This window comes from Ochotona curzoniae, unplaced genomic scaffold (genome assembly GCF_017591425.1).
Source record: "Ochotona curzoniae isolate NIBS_2020 unplaced genomic scaffold, NIBS_Ocur_1.0 contig_1274, whole genome shotgun sequence".
NCBI classification, from domain to species: Eukaryota; Metazoa; Chordata; class Mammalia; order Lagomorpha; family Ochotonidae; genus Ochotona; species Ochotona curzoniae.
The window spans coordinates 25,718,287-25,739,578 of NW_024465023.1; the positions used below are offsets into that span (position 1 = coordinate 25,718,287).

Sequence of the window (21,292 nt, forward strand, 5' to 3'; positions counted from 1 at the left end):
TGCATCCATGTTCGGAAATGCCACGTGGTACATCATAAATATTATGCAACTTTTATGTATTAGTTAACTTTTAAAAAATTATTTATTTTTATCTGAAAGCCAGAATTACAGAGAGAAAAGACAGAGATCTTCCAATTGCTGGCTCACTTTCCAAAAGACCACAACAGCCAGAGCTGAGCCAAATCTCTCACGTGGGTACAAGCACTTTGCTCCTTTCCCAGTCCATAAGCAAGGAGCTGGCTCAGAAGTAGAGCAGCCAGGACTAAAACCAATGCTCATATGGCTTGCTGGTGCCACAGGCAGAGGATCAGCCTGCTACATCATGGTGCCAGCCCCAAAAGTTAACAATTGTAAAACTCAATTTTAAAGAGGAATATATAATTTGTGTTGTTGGTTGAAGGAAAAGCTCTTGATACTATGTGTGGGGTCAGGAAGTTCAAAGAATCTACATAATTAACTATGGGCTTCTTTACATTTGCAGGTATGTTTGCTATAGGGATTCCCTTGGGTGGAATGAGTGCATCACTCATGAAGCCACTCGGGCTGGGGCAAGTACAGGGGCTGGCATATACGCAGGACACTTGGCAGAGAGAATTTATCTGAAAGAACAAAAACTGTGCTGACTGGAGGTGCTACAGTCTACTTCTCAATCTTAGGCAGTAGTAACTGTTTTGCATTAGTAATGTCATAAACATGTTGCCATAAATACTTGACAATTTTCTATGCATGCTTACTACGTCTGCATTACTTTAGTGAATTGAGACTATCCACTTATAAAGGCCTCCCTCCCCCATTTTAATTTTAAAAGTTCATGTCACTTAAGAACAGGTCAAGAAGTGAAAATACTTAGAATTGTCTTTCCAAAAAAAATGTGTAAGGATAGGAATCATCAGGTATCTATCTTTGCCTAAGAGGAAGAGAATAAAAATAACACCAATATCATACTACTACTGCCAGTATGGTATTGTTCCACAACCTCGGGTTTATGTTTATTGTATTTTAATCAAAATTCATTTTTTCTCATAGATTCTATTTTGCTTGACTGATCTTAACTCCCCTGGGACTCTCTTCCCCTCACCAGAGTCAAACAAATGTCCCTAATGTATACAGAAACAGAAGAGGGGCTCCAATCTTCAAAGCCAGTACTATTTCTGTACTGCTCTCGTCATCGGAGCCCACAGAATTACAACAAGCAAGTAGATCCCCTGCACCTGTTACAGGTGATGCACCTGCAGGCGGTGCCCAGGAGGGCTGCCCAGGGCTAGGGCCACAGCCTGTACAAGCGCTGCTGCTTTAGCTTCTCCTGCTTCTGGGATCAGCAGACATTCAGCTTTTTCCTGACAATTTGGAGGAATCTTCCCTGTCATCCTCTTCTTCCTTTTAGATTTCCTTATGTAGCTCTGGGTTTGAGGAAGTAACAGCCAGGAAGGCAGGCAACTGGAGCTTTACAACTTCGATAAGGAGTTGATAACATGAAGCCTGATCACCTGCTTGGAGTGGTTGCAGTGAAGGGACAAGCACACAAGATCTAAAGGAATGGCTGCCTCACTGTGCTGACATCACTACAAGGACTAATAAATGACCACTATTATTGAACGTTGTTCTTTGCTCATATGAATTATCCAATTTGTCTCAAAACATCACTCCGCTTTGAAGACCAAACAACTAAGCCTTGGAGAGTTTGAGTAACTTTCCCAGAACTGGGTTAGAATCCAAGTTTCTTAGACTCCCAAGTCCCATCCCTAGGTGCTGTTTTCTCTCCCATGTGTTCCCCTGTGAGTACAATGAGCTGCCAGGAGGGGTTAGCTGCTGGGGCGCTCAGGGACTTGGCGCATAGATCACTACCACTCAGGGCTCGCCATCTGCTTGTCAGAGTGCATTTGCCGAGACTCGAGAACAACAGTGCTGTTTCAGGCATAATTAATGTTTAGACAATAACTGGTCAGCATGTCCAGCTGCTTCTTGAGGTCACTCCTGGGATACAAAAACAGGGCCCTGGATCAGCATAAACAGGATGTTTGTTTTCATTTTGGTCTGTCAGGAGGCCATTATCTCAGTCATGTAGAAATTATACCAAATTGTTCAGGCGCAGGTTCATTGGTGGGGAGGATGTGGCTCAGACTAGTTTTGCAATGTTTAAAATAGAAAGTTGCCAAAATAAATTAATATATAAATAAAATAGAAAGTTGATGGATCTGAACTCCATCTCTACCCTGTGTGATTCTTGAGGTAGCATTTTAATAAGGCCCTAATGGAACATTAAAGAAGTCTTAGATCAATTTTTCAATGGCATGATGTCACCCACAAATAATTCCTCTCTATGGAGTCAAAAGTCAATGTAGTCAGTCAATCGATACATCATCATTGTGGCCCCTCTACCTGCCTTCCTTCCTTCCCTCCTCTGGCTAGAAGGATGGTTCAAAGAGCAAGGGGGCTCTTTACTTGAAGTATTTGCTCTATGTTCTGGAGCCATGCAAAGGTTATATGTAGCAGAATCATTCTAGAAGCCTGTCCAGATCAGAACTGCCAAGGCCCACCACAGACCCACTGAATGGAAATCTCAGAGTGGAACATCTTGATATTGAACGAGCTCCTTAGGTGGTTCTGATAATTATCCATGTTTTCCAGTCACCATCATGGTTGTTTTGGTCATTTCAACTGCTGCAATAGACAACAGTTCAGGCAATAGTGTAGGAACTGTGCCCTTACAGGCACACACACAGATGCATCCAGAGACTACTTAGTGTCTTCTGTGTGTGTATGTATGTCAAAATGTACCTCTGGACAAATGTATCGTTTTAAATATCAGTGAACATTGATCATCTATGCTCAAATGTATGAAGCAACATTAATTCACTCAGCAAATATTTGTTTGGAGTTTACTGGAGGCAAGGAGTCACTGATCAAAAAGTGAAAGATACAAGTGCCTGCTGTCAGAGGGCTTATGTTTTAGGAGGATCCCAGTAAGAAAAGCCAGTGATACCATGGAGACTATGATGGCAGGAAGTACCAGAGGGAGGGACTGCAATTTAGGATAAGGTTTCAAAACATACTATAGGGCAGTGGTCATCAAAACGTCTGATACTGGGACAGAGACGGAGAAGATCAATGGAATAGAATAGAAACCCTAGAAGTAAGTCCACACATGCACAGCTAACTAAGTTTCAACAAGAGAACTGAAAATAGCCCAGGATAAAGGCTGATGTCTTCAACAAATGCTGTTGGGACAAATAGGTATCTGCTTGCAGACGTGAGAAACAAGACCATCCACCTTATACAAAAACCAGCTCTATGTCCCAGCACAATGGCTGAATGGCTAAATCCTCACCTTGCAAGTGCCAGGATACCATACGGATGCTGATTTGTGTCCCAGCTGCTCCATTTTACACCCAGCTCCCTGGTTCTGGCTGGGGAAAGCAGCAGATGACCCAAAGTCTTGAGACTCTACACCCACATGGGAGACCAGAAGTTCTGGATCCTTTGGAATGGCTCAGCTCCAGCTGTTGCAGCCATTTGTGAAGTGAAGCAGCAGATGGAACATCTTTCTCTCTGTCTCTATTTCTCTTCATACATTTGATCTTCCTTTCCAATAAAAATAAATAAATCTTTTTAAAAAAAATCAGCTGTAAATGGATCGAGGACTTAAATCTGCACTCAGAACTATCAAACTGTTAGAGAAAAACACAGGAAGCACTCTACAAGATAAAGGCATGGGTAAGGACACACAGTCAAAGTCAAAATAACAAATGGGACTATATCAAACTAAGAAGCCTCTGTACTGTAAAGAAAATCGACAAAGCAAAGAGGCAACCATCAGAATGGGAGAAAATCTTTGCACACTAGACATAGGGAACCAATATAGAGGACTTACAGAGAGCTTCAGAAACTCAACAACAGCAAAACAAAACCAAAAATCCTTATAAAAATTGGCAAAGGAAGTGAGCAAACATTTTTCCAAAGAACAAATGCAAATGGCTAACAGACATGTAAGAAACTACTCAACCTCCCTGGGTACTAGGGAAATGCAAATAGAAACCATACTGAGTTTTTACCTAACTCTAATGAGAAGGGCCTATGTACAGGAATCTACTAACAACACCTGCTGGTGAAGATGTAGGGAAAAAGTTACTCAATTGTTGGTGAGAGCACAGACTAGTGCAGCCATTGTGGAAGTCAGCATGGAGAGTGCTAAGAGAATTGATCCAGAGCCGGACCCAGCTGTCCTGTCTCTGGGACTGTATCTAAATGAAGTGAAATCGGCACACAAGAAAACAGCCTGCATGATTAGAATTATACAAACACAATCCACAATAGCAAGGAAATGGGAACAACCCAGATGCCTGTCCAGATAGGAGTGCATAAAGAAACTGGTATATCCACTCCATGGAATACTACTCAACCATTAAAGGACAGATGTAAAGGACAAGTCCCAACTGGAGACTGTTGTGCTCAGTGAAATAAGCCAGACCCAAAGGACAAATGCCAAATGTTCTTTCTGGTATAAGCCAACCTTCATGCAAAATACAAAGCAAATAGATTCATAGGTAAATAAATATGTGTGTGTGTATATATATATATATTCTCATATATGTGTGATATATATGTGTGTGTGTATATATATTCTCATATATGTGTTGTGTGTGTGTGTGTGTGTGTGTGTGATGGAGACTAGCATAGCAGGAAGTGAAGATACATTGCAGTAGGCATCACTACTTCTGAATAAAAGTAAGACTTCCAATGAAACTGTTAAATATAACTTAAAAATTAGATATTACATTTCTACCATTGCCTATACCTATAATGTCATAATATACTTAAATAGCAGCATATTAAACTTCTGTTACTAAAGGACTATACAACTGTAATAATATGGGGAGGGAAATGGTGGGAGTGAAAAATAAGGAGAGAGGAAGGGGAGTGGAGGGGGAGGCAGAAAATCCTATATTTACAAAATGGTAACATGGAAAATAATAAAATTTTAAAAGGGAAAAAATACAAACAAAAAAGATTTGTTTACTTTCCCCTGAAAGGCAGAATCATTGATAGAAGGGGAGATAGAGATCTTCCATCCACTTCTTCACTCCCACATGGTCACGACAGCCTGAGCTGGACCAGTCCAAAGCCAGGAGTTTCTTCTGGGTCTACCACATGGGTTCGGGGTCCCAAGGACTTGAGCCAAACTCCTCTGTTTTTTCAGTCCTTAAGCACAGAGCTAGATTAGCTGTAGGGCAGACAGGGCAAAAACCAGTGCCTGTATGGAATGTGAGTAACGCAGGCTGAGAATTAGCTTGGTAAGCCTCTATGCTGGGCCACCAAAACCATTTCTAAGGCTAATAACGGTGGATCATTCCTCCCTCCAGTTGAGATCTAGAAAGGATAAAAAAAATATGAGGAGGTTGGGCCCAGCACAATAGCATAGTGGTTAAAGTCCTTGCCTTGAATACACAGGGATCCTATATGGTCGCTCGTTCTAATCCCGGCAGCCCCGCTTCCTATCCAGTTCCCTGCTTGTGGCCTGGGAAAGCAGTCAAGGATGGCCCAAAGCTTTGGGACCCTTCACCCACATGGGAGACTGGGAAGAAGCTCCTGGTTCCTGGCTTCGGATTGGCTCAGCTCTAGCCGTTGTGTCACTTGGGGAGTGAATCAATGGATGGAAGATGTTCCTCTCTGTCTCTCCTCTCTGTATATTTGACTTTGCAATAAAAAAAAAAGTCAATAAATCTTAAAAAAAAAAATGGGACGGGAGAGCTCTGCTAGGCCAAACCTTCAGTTTTATGACTTTGTTTTCTTGTCTGTGTAGCCTGATGTGCAAGACTGGGCCTCATCCAGGAATCAGGGGGTAGGGAGCAGAAGGAGGGAAAGAAAGGGGCAGAGAATCAATGTGTGTGTGTATAAATTGTACATGCATTAGTAAGTACAAATATCTAGTAAAAGAATTGGAAATTTTTAAACAAGATTTATTTATTCTTATTGGAAAGTTAGATATACAGAGAGGAGGAGAGAGAGGAAGATCTTCCATCTGCTGGTTCACTCCCCAAGTGACCACAACGGCCAGAGCTGCACCAATCCAAAGCCAGAAGCCAGGAGCTTCCTCTGTGTCTCCCATGCGGGTTCAGCATCCCAAGGCTTTGGGCCATCCTTGACCACTTTCCCAGGCCACAAACAGGGAGCTGGATGGGAAGCAGGGCTACTGGGAAATGAACCGGCACCCATATGGGATCCCAGTGGTTACAAGGTGAGGACCTTAAACACTAGGCTGCTGTGCCGGACCCAAGAATTGAACTTGGTGTTCAAAACCTCTGTAATTCAGGCCTCTATGTTCCTCTTCTGTCTCTCCTTTGCTCATTTGGTAATTTTCTTACCGAATAGTAATTTTCACTGATGGATAGGATAGTGAAATTAAAAAAAAAAAGATATTGTCCACACGCCAGGTAGTATGGAGGATAATTTGAATAAAAGCCTCAGTGGCAAATGTAGTTGTAATTAGCACTAAGATACACTTCTGAATTCCTGGTGGATTTCAGGTTATTCTATTCTCCTGATTCTTTGTTCTTGCAAAAATGCGCTGGATTATGCCACGCACCTAGCGAGACTGTGTTCTTCCCTAACCTGCCACGGAAGCTGCGTACGTGAGAAGACCCCGGATGGGTAGCAGCATGTAATGTGTTGCCTGTTTCAGTCTGCAGTGATGATCTCACCCACAAGTTCAAAGGCTTCACTGTGATGAATGAAGCAGAACGATATGAAGCGCTCAGACACTGCCGCTATGTAGACGAAGTCATCAGAGACGCCCCGTGGACCCTCACACCAGAGTTTCTGGAGAAACACAAGGTATTTTCTGCCCTTTCACAGCCGCTAGGAAGCAGGACTATGGAGTCTGGTTCTGCAGCCAGGACTGCAGAAAACCCAACGACTGCTCCAATTTCTAGCAAAGGTAGCTCCGGCACTGGGTCATGGCATCACTGGGGACAGCATCTCTCCGCTGCCCAACTTCGGAGCTTGATATCCTCGCACTGCCTCGAGCATGGGACCTGGAGCTGGACCTCCCACATCCAAATACTGCCTCTCCCTTCGCAGCTGTGGGACCTTGAGCAAGACATTTACTGACATTATAGTCTTACTTCAAGTGTTAAATGAAATGATGTAGGTGTTTTCCAGCTGGGGTCACCTGAAACCCTCATGATAATCTAAGCAAACACGCGGAGCACTTGTTAGCCCATAGCAAGAGCCCCCAGACATGTCACCGTCCTCACTATCGCCTTCCTCATGGGCATATGTAGCCCTGTAGACATTCTCTGCACGGAGGAGATGAGCACGTATCTTATCCAGAAGTTCAGGGGCCAGCCTTTGAGGAAGGAACTTTATATTTGTGATTTTGCAACCCTAAAGACTCCCACTGATATAAGATTTTTATTAGTTGAAAACACGAGAAATTCTTTTGATCTGCATCAAATTATGTGCTTTGTATCTCCCTACCAGCCCCACTTTAGGAGCTATTCTTTCCTTTTATAAGCAGTACAAAAAAATAAGATTAAGCTGTTCTAAGAATTTTCTTTTCTATTTTTAAATCCACGATGCAGAGGAGAATAGAGAACACTGGGTAATAGCAGAGGAGACAATTTCTCAGCAAGAATAAAAAGGAAAAAGAAAAACTACAATATGATTTACTTCCAGTAATCACTAACACATTTTTTTTTACTAAGCATCTATTGTATGCCCAACATGTGCTAGGCATTGTGGGAGATATGAATAATGATAATGATGGTTGCCATTTATTCAGTATTTATAATGTGCCCAGATCTGTGCTAAGGGCTTTGCCATTATATAAATTGAATTCAATTTCATGGCTATCCTGTGAAATTGGTGTTGTTATACGTTGAAGAGTAGAACTATATTTAAATATTGAAAATAAAAGCAATAGTAATATTAATAAACATGTACTGTATATTTACTTTGAGTCAGTTATTACATTTAAAGTTAGGTTATTTAACACAGTGAATAAATTCACCCTCAAGAGACATTTTGCAATGTCTGAAGACCTTTACTGATTATCATAGCTTGGCGGGGTCGGAAGGAATGCTACTGGCAACTTGTGGGTAATGGCAATGGATGCTATTAAACATCCTTCAGTGCACTGTTTTGGATGCTGACTGAATCTACTACCAACATAAGAGGTGTATAGCTAGTAAGTACTGGGGCAGCAATCAGACATACCCAAGCAAGTTACACCACAAAACTCCTTACCTCTCAAGGTGGAATGAGGCCTCATTTATAACAGGTTTCACAAGCCAGGCTGATGTGGTAGGAAATAGAGACGAAAATTAGTGGGCATGAGAATGAGCAAAAGAAAACTCTTTTTAAAGAGGATACCCCATGTGACAGCACAATGTCCCAGAGAGGAAAGAGCCTATAGCAAGAGGAAGGCCAAATTCAAGTTTATGTCAGTAATCTAGGCACTAAGTCCTTGGATTTGAGTAGTAGCAATGGAGAGTAGGGGTGGGTGTGCATATATGCAGATGCAGGCAGGCACACACACACACACACACACACACACACACACACACACACACACACACACACACACACACACACACACACACACACACCAGTGGCAGCTGTGCTCTGTGGACTGTGGAAAGTGAAGGCAAAAGGGAAAGAAGGCCAATTCCAAGACTATAAGGCTAGGGAGACTGGGAAATAGAGGTGCTGTTGGGAAGGGCACAAGTTCTCTGGAAGATCAATTAAGTGCAGGACAGAATAATTTTAAAGTGGTGGTAAAAATAATAATAATAAAATTTGCAGAAAATAGGGCCTTCTGGGAGTGGAGAGAATCTGGCTTGGTTCCCTCCTGCTATCCTCAAACCACTAACGAGCCATATGTCTTTGGGCTCATCTGACCAGTTTTTCAGTTTCAGCACTATACCTTACACGTACTCTACTTGGCTCACAAGGTTATGAGGGTCAAAAGAGAACAGAAATAAACTTGTGTCATATAAAATATGACCTAAAAGCGAAGGTGTAGTGCCACCAATGGCACAAGAAATAGAGTTGCGTTCTGGGTTCTGCAAGAGAGAATAAGATTGGTACAGAGTAAGTTTCCTAAAGAGAAAGCCTAGAGGCAGAAGAGAGGGGGCAACAAAGCCTGTCAGAGGGAGGAGGAAGAAAGAGGGACCAGAAGAGCAGATAGAGCAACCGGTTCTTCTCTAGTTGCCGCTATCCCATGGAAATGGAAGCCACTGGTTCAGTCCAGGACTCCGCTCTGCACTATGTTAACATGTGTTTGGGTTAGTCTGTAGTGATAGTTGGGAGTCCCCAGTCCCCTTCAGATCTGCAGACATGCACATCCTGCCAGGGTCAGCATCACTCTGCTTTCTCTTCAACAGATTGACTTTGTGGCCCATGATGACATTCCATATTCATCAGCTGGCTCTGATGATGTTTACAAGCATATCAAGGAAGCAGGTAAGTTTTTCCCCTCTAATCAACTTTTACCCACTGGTTGGGATTCACACCAAGTTTGAATTAGAGGCACTGTACCCTAGGGCTGCAGCTCAATCCATATAGGGCATTGGGATGTCAGAAATCCCCCAAGCAATCTCTGCAGGCCTCTGCTGACATGTGCTAAGGTGCATTTGCGGTAAAAGATATCAATTAGATATTTGTACAGGACTGAACCTGAGCGCCAGAGCACTCAACTTCAGACACCATGCTCCAGTTTAAGCTTATTAGACTCAAACCACAGGACTCTACTGCTTACATACAAGAAACTTCCTTCCAGAAGACAGATGACTGACTAGTTATTGATCTGGACTCTTTGGCACCAAAGTCAGCCTGGCCCTACTTTTAGTGTCATGTTGTCATGTGCCAGGGAACATCCTTAGGTACTACATGTGGCGGTAAAGTGCATGGATACCTGTTGTGATGGCTTGGCTTAGTTTCTGCTATTTTACATTCTCCCACCAATCTCTGGGGTTGTCATCATAGGTGCAGCCATCCATACCTTCCTAGGCACAGTTAAACTGTTTTCTGGCATGGCACAGGTACTCTGGTTCAGTGAATTACCAAGGGCTTAGGAATTTTGAGAAGTCTAATCCATGCCACACTATGCTAGAGCTGACCCGCTGCTGCCATCTGCCACCAGTGCCATCTCCCTACTCCCAGGGACTGATGGACCTCCTCTCATTTGCCCCTGCCATTCCTCACTGTCAGCCTGCTGCTCCTGAGTGGCTAAGGGTAGCTAACCCAGGTTCTTCCCTCCTCAACATCACGAGCAGAGTGCAGCTCCTGGTAGGACAGCTCTTATGATGGGGAACTCCTCGCCTCCCAAGGAAGCCCAGTCTACCTCTGGATTGTTTTAAGTTTAAATATGTTTACTTATTTATTTATTTCTACCTGGAAGGCATACAGTGAAAGAAAAAGCTTCCCACTGCTGGTTTCTTCTGAAAATGCTTACAACACCTGGAGCTGGATCAGGCTAACGCCAGGATCCTGGAACTCCAACCAGGTCTCCCATGTGGGTGGCAGGGACTCAAATACTTAAACCACTTTCTGAAGCCTCCTAGGGGCATTAACAGGAAGCTGGATCAGAAGCAGAGTAGCTGAGGCTCAAACCAGGTATCAGGCACTCTCAGAGTGGGAGTCCCAAGTGGCATCTTACTGCTGCATAAGAGGCCCACTCTCTTTGAATGGTTTTGCCTGTCATTGAATCCCTTAAGTGCATCCACAAACCAGGAAATCTCTGAGGGAAAATCAGATACAAATTCAAATAGAATACTGGCCTCACCCTTGAGAGAGTAAGTGAGATGAGATGGAAAAAGTAAGTTCACCAAAACAGGAGGAAGCTTCAAAAAGGTCATGGTGAATGGAATTCAATGAGTTCATTTTAGTGCAGATATTTCCAAAAATCCATGCGTAGTTTTTTCATTACCCATATTTCCACAACCTTTTTGAAGAGCCTTCATGCAGTATGGCTGTGCCAGTGGGATCTGCACAGCCAGCCAGGGAGGTGTATCCAAAGGCAGGAAGATAGTATGCACATTTGGAGAAAACGAAAAGGCTAATGCAGCGTATGTAGGGTGTGCAGAGGGAAAGGTGGGGGGGCGGGGAGAACTGGTAGGTCAAGGTGCTTGTGACCAGCACATGACCTAGAACCAGCCACTGCACTCTGGTAGCAGGAGTGCTATCAGTAAGTCTTTCCCAAAGCTCCTGGCAGGACGCAGGGTACCAGTGCCCCTGTGGGGATGTTCTAGAGAGCTCCGTTCCCTCTCCACCCCCTGCCCCTGAGATATGCACCTGAGTGGGGATGAGGGCACAGCCCACTCCTGTTCTTTCACATCTGCTGTTCGCTTCCTGATGCCTCTCTGAGTTCCCTGCCTCAGCTCCTGGAGGGCTCCCTTCTTCCCAGAGAATGCCACCATGCTTTCATCAACGTGACGCCTTCCCCACCTAGGTGCCACACTCAAGTGCTCTACATCCTGAGTCGGCTTCTTAACAGTGCCAGGGGCACGTCTGGGATTTCCACAGTCCTCGTTGCACTCCCGAGAGCCTGGCTCTAACAAGGAAAATCCATGCCATTCTCCACTCCTCTACTCCCAACCAGCCTTAGAAAAGCCAGTTCTAGAAGTCCCTAGCTGAACACAGTTTCCTGCATTTTCAGCTACGCCTACTTTCTCCTGAGGTTATGCACATCTCTGTCAGTGGGAAGTAAACCTCCAAACAGACAAGATCCTTAACAATAGAAACAGCATTAGGTAATGGACCGGAAAATGATTCTCCTACATAGAATGTACTTTTCCCCAGGAAAGCTCTGTGCCGCCCCGGCAGGACTGGTACTCGGGTTTGTACTGACCAGTGTTTTCCCCCAAGACTCAGGAGCATTAGACAAGAAGGGGAGAGCTGACCTTCTTAAATCCCAATCCTGTTGGCAAGGGATTCCAAGAAAAGAAGCCCTGCCCACTTCATGACTTGGAAGGCCACTGAGAAACTGAGGAAAAGGGTGCTGAGAGGGAGAGAAGCCAGTGGCTGCTGCACCAGTTGCATCACTCTGGCTATGGCATTTGGTGATTCCTATCTTTTTAAAGCTTTTGTAAGATCTAAGCTGCGAGCCAGCAGCCCTTTCTGGAATACTGTCTTAAAGACCTAGTAGAGGCCAGTGCTTCGTTGCGGCTGCACACCATCTGCAAGATACTGTGAAAACTCTGATTTGGATTTAGTAGCTCTGAGAGGGCCTGCAATTCCTATTTCTGATGAGCTGCTTTGTGGTTAGATGGTACAGGTTCACAGATTTCATTAAGATCCCCAAGAATCTAATAGGTTCTATCCTAAAGAGCTTATTCTGGTAGAGCCAAGTTTGCTTGAGGTCTGATTGAATCAGTGTGTCCCAAGAGTAACAATTCTTGGGTGCCCTTATCCTTGGAAGAATAAGTGTTTTGAGGTGCTTTTCTCTCTGAGTGGGTGGCCTCTAGTGAGCTGAGAACACACTGCTCTCGTCCTCTGAGGGAAGGAAATGTCAAGTTCAGGTTGTTTAGGTATAAGAAACAGGCCCGATATTTTCCTAACCCCAATAATCCAGTAGGCCTGTTCTATTGTTACATGACAAAATGACTTCCAACATTAGAGATTTCAAAGAACCAATTCTTCAACCCATGATTTTGCAGGGCAGGATTTTAGCAAGGTCTTAGTTGGGCAATTCTCATTTCAGGTCTCTCAAATGGTTGTTGGCAAGACTGCAGTCATCTGCAGGTCCACCTGGGTTGTGGTTCCCAAATGGTGTGTGGCTGGCCTCAGATGCTGGCTTTCAGTAGAGAGCTCAGCAGCAGTTGTCACTGCAGTACCTACAAGTGGCTTCTTTGTGTTGCTCGGGCATCTCATAATATGGTGGTTGGAGAACAAGCAATGTTGACATGGTATCATGGCCTATTTCCTTGGGTATGGTCAGCTAAGTCACGGAGGCCAGCTCAGCTTCGAGGGGTGGGGACCTGGGATTATCTCGAATTCACCACAGTCTGGTGGTGTTTGACTTGCCCTGGGAGCAGAGACATCCCACTCACAGGCACAAGAACCATTCCTTTGCTCCACTGACCTGTACCACTGTCACTCACCCGGAAGGATGGACATGGTAACGAGCTGTTCCTGTCCCAGGTAGGCAAGTGCAGCGATCAGTGTGGGAGAAGGATGCTCAGAGATGCCTCATGTGTCCATGTTTGGCTTTTATACTCTGATCATGTTTGTTTTGAAAGTCACTTTAAATGAAGCCAGCAATATTGAGGGCATGAATCAAGCTTTACAACATTTGGCTCTTTTTGTCAAAAGTGCATGTCAAAATCCTCTAGCAGTGCTGGAGGAAGACATGAAACATAAATCAAATAGACTGTAAGGTCCACATCAGTCATCATCATTCTAATATTGCCTACTACTGTGGAATGTTTCCTCCATTAACATGTGCTTTGCTGCTTCCTAAAATAGCCCTGTAACCAAACGCCGCAATTCTGAAAAGCATGATAAAAATGGTTCTCCGATCATGCTCATTACTGAATATTTTTAGCAGAGCAATAATTAGGATTTGGAGGAATCTGGGTACCTCATTATGTCAGCAGAGGGCTTGGCCTGAGACTTAGCTCACAGCCAGCCAAAGTGATCTCGCTTTACCCCCCAAATCTGCTCTCAGTTACTCAACCACAGAGACCTCATTTTCCTACTGCAGGAATAGGTAAGCTCATATCACTGATGTATAAATGATTCCCTAGTGGGTAAAGCAGCTCTTAAAATTGCAGCAGGCAGGGATGTGGCTGAAATACCTGCTCAAGGAAAAATCCTCACCAGAAATCTCCCCAATCTGCCCTACCATCAAGGTGCAGATGCTCTCCAGAGCCTCCTGGCTGGAACCAGCCCATCAGCATTTCCACACTGACAAAGGGTGGGGTACACTACGCAGGTCAGAGGGCCTGAGCTGAGAACAAAGAGAAGCACAGTGAAGAGATCATGCCAGCAAACACAGAACCAAATTAAGGCATTGACTCCCTACCCAGAGAGTAGTTTGAAAGGCATTTGAGAAGTTTTGAGCAACATTTGACCTGCTTTTAGAAAGTTTGCTCTGTATAGCCTGTTATGTGGGTTGAAGCAGGCAGGTGGAGAAAAGTGGGTGGGATAGGTAAATATTTAAGCAGTTGGTGATTGGAAATGGATTGGCTAAGGGAGAGAGGGAGGGAGGGAGGGAGGGAGAGAGGGAGAGAGAGAGAGAGAGAGAGAGAGAGAGAGAGAGAAATGGCACAGATGCAGCCTATGTTATCTTGTCCAGCCTTGTTTCTCACTCAGGGATAAGATCTGAGTGGCTGGCCCCTGCTATAAACTGAGAACCCAGAGTCTTGGTCCCCAGACTCTGTCCAGCATGCTGGGAAGAAAGATCTCACTTGCCAACAGGTCATGTCAGTCGATAAGAGAAGGATAAACATAAACCTAAACCTTGTCTCTGTTAATATTTATGGTCTCTTTTTAGTCTCCGTACTGGGAAGTCCTATAGAACTTGGCATCTTGTATGTTTGTTTATTTTTACTCAGTCCTGCATCTACTAGGTGAGACCACCAAGCTGACTAGATTGTTCTTATCTTACCGAGATGGAATCATGCCCCTGTGGGCATGTGTTTGGATAAGAGACACCAAAAATAATGCACTTTTTCTTCTTCGCTTTTGATTTACTGTGACTCAGACTTCTTTGGGGAAAGAAGGGGAGTTGCCATGAGCTGACTAATTTACTGACTCAGTTGTTGCTCTTCATTCATTTACTCATTCATTTTGCATTTGTTGAGCGCCTTCCTTATGCTGGGTGGATACAGGGGCACAGAACTGGGTGCCAGAGATGCAAAAACCATTAAGGCATAATCTGTGTGTTCAGGGTGCTTACTTGCTACATGGAGGCAGATACTAAAAGGTACTTTGTTGATGGAACACAAGTGTATGTCTCAAATGTTATGGCTTCTGTCTGTTGATGTTAGAAAAGACTTCTGGGAGGTACAATCTTGAAGTTGGAACTTAATGAAAAGGAGTTTTAGTCGAGGAAGGAGTACCTGAGGCAGAAAGGAAGGGCTTAGCATGAGTACCACACATGAACAGAGTGCATGCGTGCAACTAAGGCTGAAGGAGGCATCTGAGGCCAGACATGAAGGCCTCCTTGGCACACCTACAAGTCTCAGTTTTGTTCTGGAAAAGGGACTACTTAAGGAAATGGGTCAGTTAAGGTGGCCTTAGATTTATCTTCTTGTCTCCTCTTTCTTTCCCAATCAGGAATGTTCGTCCCAACACAGAGAACAGAGGGCATCTCAACATCGGACATTATCACCAGAATAGTCCGTGACTATGATGTCTATGCTCGACGCAACCTCCAGCGAGGCTACACAGCCAAGGAACTGAATGTCAGCTTTATAAATGTAAGCATGCCACCCCACAGCCTTGGGGGCCCACCGCGCCACACTACCACTACCAGCCCTGAACACCACTATGTGCTACACTGTGTTCTGAACATGCTGTTGCGTTTCACTCATACAACAAGCCAGTGTGTTACGGATGAGGAGGCTGGTGTCCAAAGGGGTAGCATAACCTAATCAAGGAACAGAGGCAGTGAGCTTCACATCTTACAACAAAAAGCCTCCTCGGTTCCCTCCCTTTACCCCAACCTGTCACGTTAGACTTTTCAGACTTCACGAAGTGTTTTTGCTTGGAAAATCTGTCCCTTGGGAAAGGCAAAACTTACCTACCATTCAAAGGGAGGGAAAGAGGGTGGGGCAAATACACTCCAGAGAAAATGCTTTCTTTCAATGCTTGTAAAGGTTCATTTGATGAAGGCCCTATAGATGCTCACCAGCAACCTTAACAGGAAAAAAAAAATGCAATTCCTTAAATAAAACCCAAAGTTTTGTCTACAAAACAAGGTGCTTAGTACTACGTGCACCCATCATTATCTACCATCACACAGTTGCAATAATGATACTTTCAAAATAGGAGAAGTTTCTTAATTGTAAACCTCATGCTTATTAATTGTATCCCTGAGGCAGAGGATGCCGGGGGTTCAGGCTCTGTGGCTTTGTACAAGCCGGGCAACAAAATGGAAAATGTCAGGTTCCAGTGGCACCAGAGCAAGTGGCTGAAAAGAATTCCGTCAAAGTGATTATTTGCTATCTCGTAGAAGATAAAGCCCTGGTTATTTCAATAAATTAAACTGTCTGTTCTTTTAAATTGAATTCAGTCAACCATCCACGCATGTTGAGCCATTTCCAAAAGTTAATGCTCTCTCTTTAAATGCTCTTTAGATAAGCCACTTAGCTCAAGGAACCGTGCACAGACCGGATGCGCTCACTGCCTTACTGTGACAACAAACCTAGTTGCAGCTCAGAGATGAAATTGAATGTGTTTGGAGGGGCGTGTGGATGAATCATGGGAGCTCAGAAATGCCAGGGACCTGATGGGGTCAGTCACCCAATTTAAGGCCCTTGATTTAGAAAAGAAAGCTGAGCCAAAGAAGCAGCCTTTCCAAGACCCCTCAAGTAAGGTTGGACTGGGAGCACTAGGAGGCTCCTGGTTTTCAAGACTCCCAGCCCAGTGCTCACAATATTTTTCTATGCTGCCCTGAGAGCTTTACAGAATCACTACTGCCAGGCAGAATAAACTATTGGAGAGAGTGGCACAAAGACAACAGCTGACACATGTCTTGCGCCATCTAATTGTTTTACTTGCTTTCTCACCTTTAATCCTCATGAGCATATAGTCATGTGTATAATGACTATATCCAACACAGAGATGAGGAAAGAGACACCAAGAGAGATAGAACAGCTCACCTAAAGTCACACAGTAGGTCATGGAAGACAGAGTGACTTCCCGCAGATAGCACATTTTTGTGTGCATATGGGCAAGTGGCCACACACACAGCCCCACCTGACCCTGAGGCTGCCATGAGCTCTGGAAGGTTTGAACCAGAAAACTGTGGCCCAATTTTGCAACATTCCAAGGCCTCAGAAAGTTTGGAAGTATGAAGTGAACTTTAGATCTGTGTTGTAGAGAGGAATGATAACTCTTACTGCTCCTTTCAGAGAAAACATAAGCATGGTTTCATGGAGGGAGACCCTTTCTCCCGTGTGATTTCCATACCACTCCCATTAGGTAACACAGGCAAATGTTTCTGCCCCTAAATAATGAAACAGCCAACACCAACTGACCGTTTGCTAAATGCCAGGCTTTGTGCCAAACACGTGACATGCATTATCTTGTCTGACAGAGGTGATGTCCAGCTTGCCTGACATTATGGTTTCCAACTACAGAAACAGCACTGCAGCACGAAGGCCTTGCAGAGAACAAAACCCAAATCCAAAAGGAGCCATCAGAGTGAAAGCAGTCTTCATCACATAGGAGATCAATGCACTTCAACTAGCATATTGCCAAATAGTATGACAATGACAATTTTACTATAACCCATACAGTCTAAGACTCAGTCATGGCCCACTTCTTCGAAGCAATATTAGTTTGAACAACACTCAGGTAAAACAGAACTCAGCTAGCTTCTGCACAGTCCTTCAGTGTATAATCCATGCTTTTATCAAAGTCCTAGCAGAATTCACTGGTGGCATTGGCCCAGTATCTACTGATAATATTGGGTAGCTAAGTATTTTTTTTTTACTCTTGTATACATGAATTCAATTTGAAGACATTCAGAAGAAAATATTCAAGCCACTTGTACCCCCCCCTACATATTCAAATAGATGAATAACAAATGATTTCTTCTACAAGATACATGCCTTACCATTGATCTAGCCCTTGGGAAATAACAACATTCTGACTCTTCAGGTTATAAACAAACACAAATTGAAATAAAATTTGCCCATCAGTGTGAATGATCCATCTCTTTCATGCCCTCTTACATGAATCGGTTTTCTTCTTCTAAAAATTTTGACCAGGAGAAGAAGTACCGCTTCCAGAACCAGGTGGACAAGATGAAGGAAAAGGTCAAGAATGTGGAGGAAAGATCAAAGGAATTTGTGAACAGAGTGGAAGAAAAGAGTCATGATCTAATTCAAAAGTGGGAAGAGAAGTCAAGGGAATTTATTGGCAACTTCCTAGAACTGTTTGGGCCAGATGGAGCATGGGTATGTAATGATCTCACTTGGCCCCACAGTGATGGTTGTTTGCAGTTTTCTTTCTGTTCTTGGAGCCACTCAAGACTGTCCCTTATCTGAGTTTACTACAGGGCCTCTGCTTTGAGCATCATGTTGCATGAGTTCAAGTTCGTGTCACTTCCTTATTGAGTTACTGCTTTACCCCTCAGCTTGGCACCCCATAGTACCTGAACCCAGGCCCTGTCTCAGAATTCTTCAGTTTCTCATCCAGAGTTGGAAAGCCATTGAGTAAGCACTGAATGTCTGTTGGTTAGCTGGGGATTGGGGTGAAGTAGATCAATGGCAGCATGGGGAGGGGTCTGCGTTCCAGACAAGGCCAATGGGCTCTTGGGGAGGCCATGCTTCAGGAAGGAGAATGCGTAAGAACTATAGCTGCCTTGTATAGCTTTTGTTGTCAGGAACGCTGCTCTTTCAATGGCTGAAAGAACATGAAGAGGTAGCATTCTGCCCTTCATATGTGCCCATCAGCCCTGATTTTCTCCAATTGCACAGCATACAAATGTTGGGATAAGGCACCACTCCAAACCTTAAAATTTGGAGAAATAATGTAGAGGGTTTCCTTGCCTAAGTTCTAGAGACAGTTCGTCATGCTAACCATGAAAGGGGAAAAGAAAGTTGTGGAAACTACCTTGCTCTCCACTGCTACTTCTATTGTACATGCCCTTCCTAAGCAAATGGCCAATACTGTGAATTAAATACTTTCACAGGCAATTTTCCTTTTAAAGCAAAAAGAAATGATTTCATTTGATTTCCTTAAGTGGCCTAGATTTCCTGTTATAAGAACTTTCTGGCAAAATCCACTTCGACCTAATTATTTTATTGATGGGTTGTTGCTGCTATCTCTGTTCACTTGAGCCCATTCATTACATGATCAACCAAAGTACAACATTCATTAGTAATACAAAAAGAACAGCGTTTGGCAAGTTAGATGAGTGCTTTTCTGTAAGCCTAGTGACCTCCAAAGTGATTGCAGAGGTGAGCAAGATAGGCAACCATTTCCTATCTACTGGCTAAGTCTGAAGTGGGTGGGAGGTTTGCAAGGATGGCTTGAGCCTTCAATGACTTAAAGAAGCTGGCAAGAGTGAAGGACGCCTGCACTGGCCCCATTTTCATTTTCCTTAGGCCTGGAAAAATGTGCATCTCAGGCACTGTGGTGGGGTCTGTGTTAACATCCTTGCCTACACACAGTACTATGACAGCCCTCGTCCCCTAGTCTCCATAACAGTCTGAAAGTTCCCATATGATCTAACATGTGTTTCAATAGTTCACATTTTCACAACTGATTTTCAGGCCCTGGTGGTGGTTCAGCTAGTGGTTTTTAATGAAGTCATATAAGTATTCATTTGCTTACAGATTTAGAAATGCGTCTGAGCTGAGGAGCGCTGGTATTGTAACTCAAGGGGTGGATGTTTTCTCTGCCTGGTGTGAGCAAAAGCAGGGAAAGGGTGTAATTTCATAGAGACTTGATAGACCCGAGTTGTTTCAGGCTCCCAGTGCAGGCGAAGTAGTAGCTGGAATTGTTATTGGGGAGTCTGGTGACAGCAAGCTGAGGTGATTCTTAAGAAATGAGACTCAGCCTAGAGAGTGGAGGTTTTTCTTTTTAAAACTTGCTATTAGTGTCAAAACTGTTATTAACATTAATTTACCATATCAGCCAGACTTAGACATTACTTTTTTTCTGTTGACATTAAAAGTACAGGAATAGTTACAAGGATGTTAAACGCCAAGATAAGTAATTTGCTTTTCATGAATATGTTATCATTATAATAATTCTTTATTTGTGGATTTGGGACTTGAACTCATTTCTTAAAATAGAGGCTCTGCATTACCTGCAAATACAGTAGTGATTCAAATACCCTAAACTTAGTTAGGTGCAAAATAGAAAGCTCTAATGTACAGCATTTGGCACAATGGGATTGGAGTAGTATGTGGTCTCTATTCAGTACTAAATAAATGTTTCTGGATTGAATGAATGATGTGTGAGAAAGACACAGAACCTTCCAGCATCCTTGAAGGGAAGAGTGAGGCTTAAATTCTCCAAATACTTATAGTCTCCTCAGCATTTTTCTGCTCGAGGGACTAGATACAGAAACTGATACAACCTGATGACTGGTGGATCAAGCACAAGCAGGCAGATTTGGTTGCTTGGCCCCTTGTAGTGCTTTAAAATATTTGCAGGAAGAAAGTGATTTCCCCAGTTTGCTGTGACTATCCAATTATCCACACTTCCCCCCCCCCGACCCCTTCCACAAGCTGACTTACACATCTGTGCTGTCCATCTGGCTTCTTATGGTAGATGCTTTAAGACTCCCCAAGCCTGTGCATGTTTGATACCAAGGACCTAAAGCATGACACAAACCCAAACACTTTGTACCACCACCACCCCACCTGGCTGAGTTGAAAGCGGTAATGCCAACAATGGTAATGAAGAAGATCATGTTATTGTCTAGAAGCTGTGGTGCAAGTTGAACTTTTTCCCGTAGAATTCACACCCTTTCTACCCCTTTTAACTACACAAGCAGGTAGTATTTTAGCTGTCATGTATATAAAGAAACTGAAGTCCAGAAAAACTATGAAGCGCCCATGGTCTGTCAGGACATGCTGGTACAGAGTTTGGGGTCACACTAGCTTCGGGCCAACCCTGTCTCCTGGATAGTAGGAAAGCGCCTGGGGTCAGTCATTTTGCTTTGCTCTCCTTAAGTCAAGTTGTGTCATGTGGCATTGCCAAGGCCTATCAAAACCCCTCTAAGGCCTTGTAATGGAGTGAGTTGCTAAAATGGCATCATCTAGATTCAGGGTCAGGTCGACTTCCTACTCCTAAGTGAGCAGAAAGCATGTTGGCAAAGGATGTATTAGTGGCCCAAAATATAATGACTGCAAACAGCAGGCACTTGTTATCTTATGGCTTGTGAGGCTCAGGAATTGAGAAGCAGCTCAGCTTAGCATCTCTTATGCTTACAGTTAAGATGGCACTTGGCCCCACAGTCATCTGGGGCTTCTCCACCGGCTTCTGTGGCTCTGAACTCTTTTCATTACTCACCACATGCGCTTCTCTCCAAATCTACTGGAGTGTTCTCACGACATGGCAGATGGCTTCCCCCAGAGTCGATGATAGAGAAAGTGTGACCAATACA

The 21,292-nt window shown here is 43.9% G+C and overlaps 1 protein-coding gene across 1 annotated transcript in view; it reads left to right on the top strand.

The window, feature by feature from the left end:
* PCYT1B (phosphate cytidylyltransferase 1B, choline) overlaps positions 1-21,292 on the top strand; it is an 84,605-nt gene that overhangs the window by 52,160 nt on the left and 11,153 nt on the right. The window contains exons 4-7 of the mRNA XM_041000176.1: positions 6,680-6,831; positions 9,384-9,462; positions 15,280-15,422; positions 17,940-18,128. Of these exons, the coding sequence (XP_040856110.1) occupies positions 6,680-6,831; positions 9,384-9,462; positions 15,280-15,422; positions 17,940-18,128 (563 nt within the window). The remainder of the gene's footprint in view (positions 1-6,679; positions 6,832-9,383; positions 9,463-15,279; positions 15,423-17,939; positions 18,129-21,292) is intronic.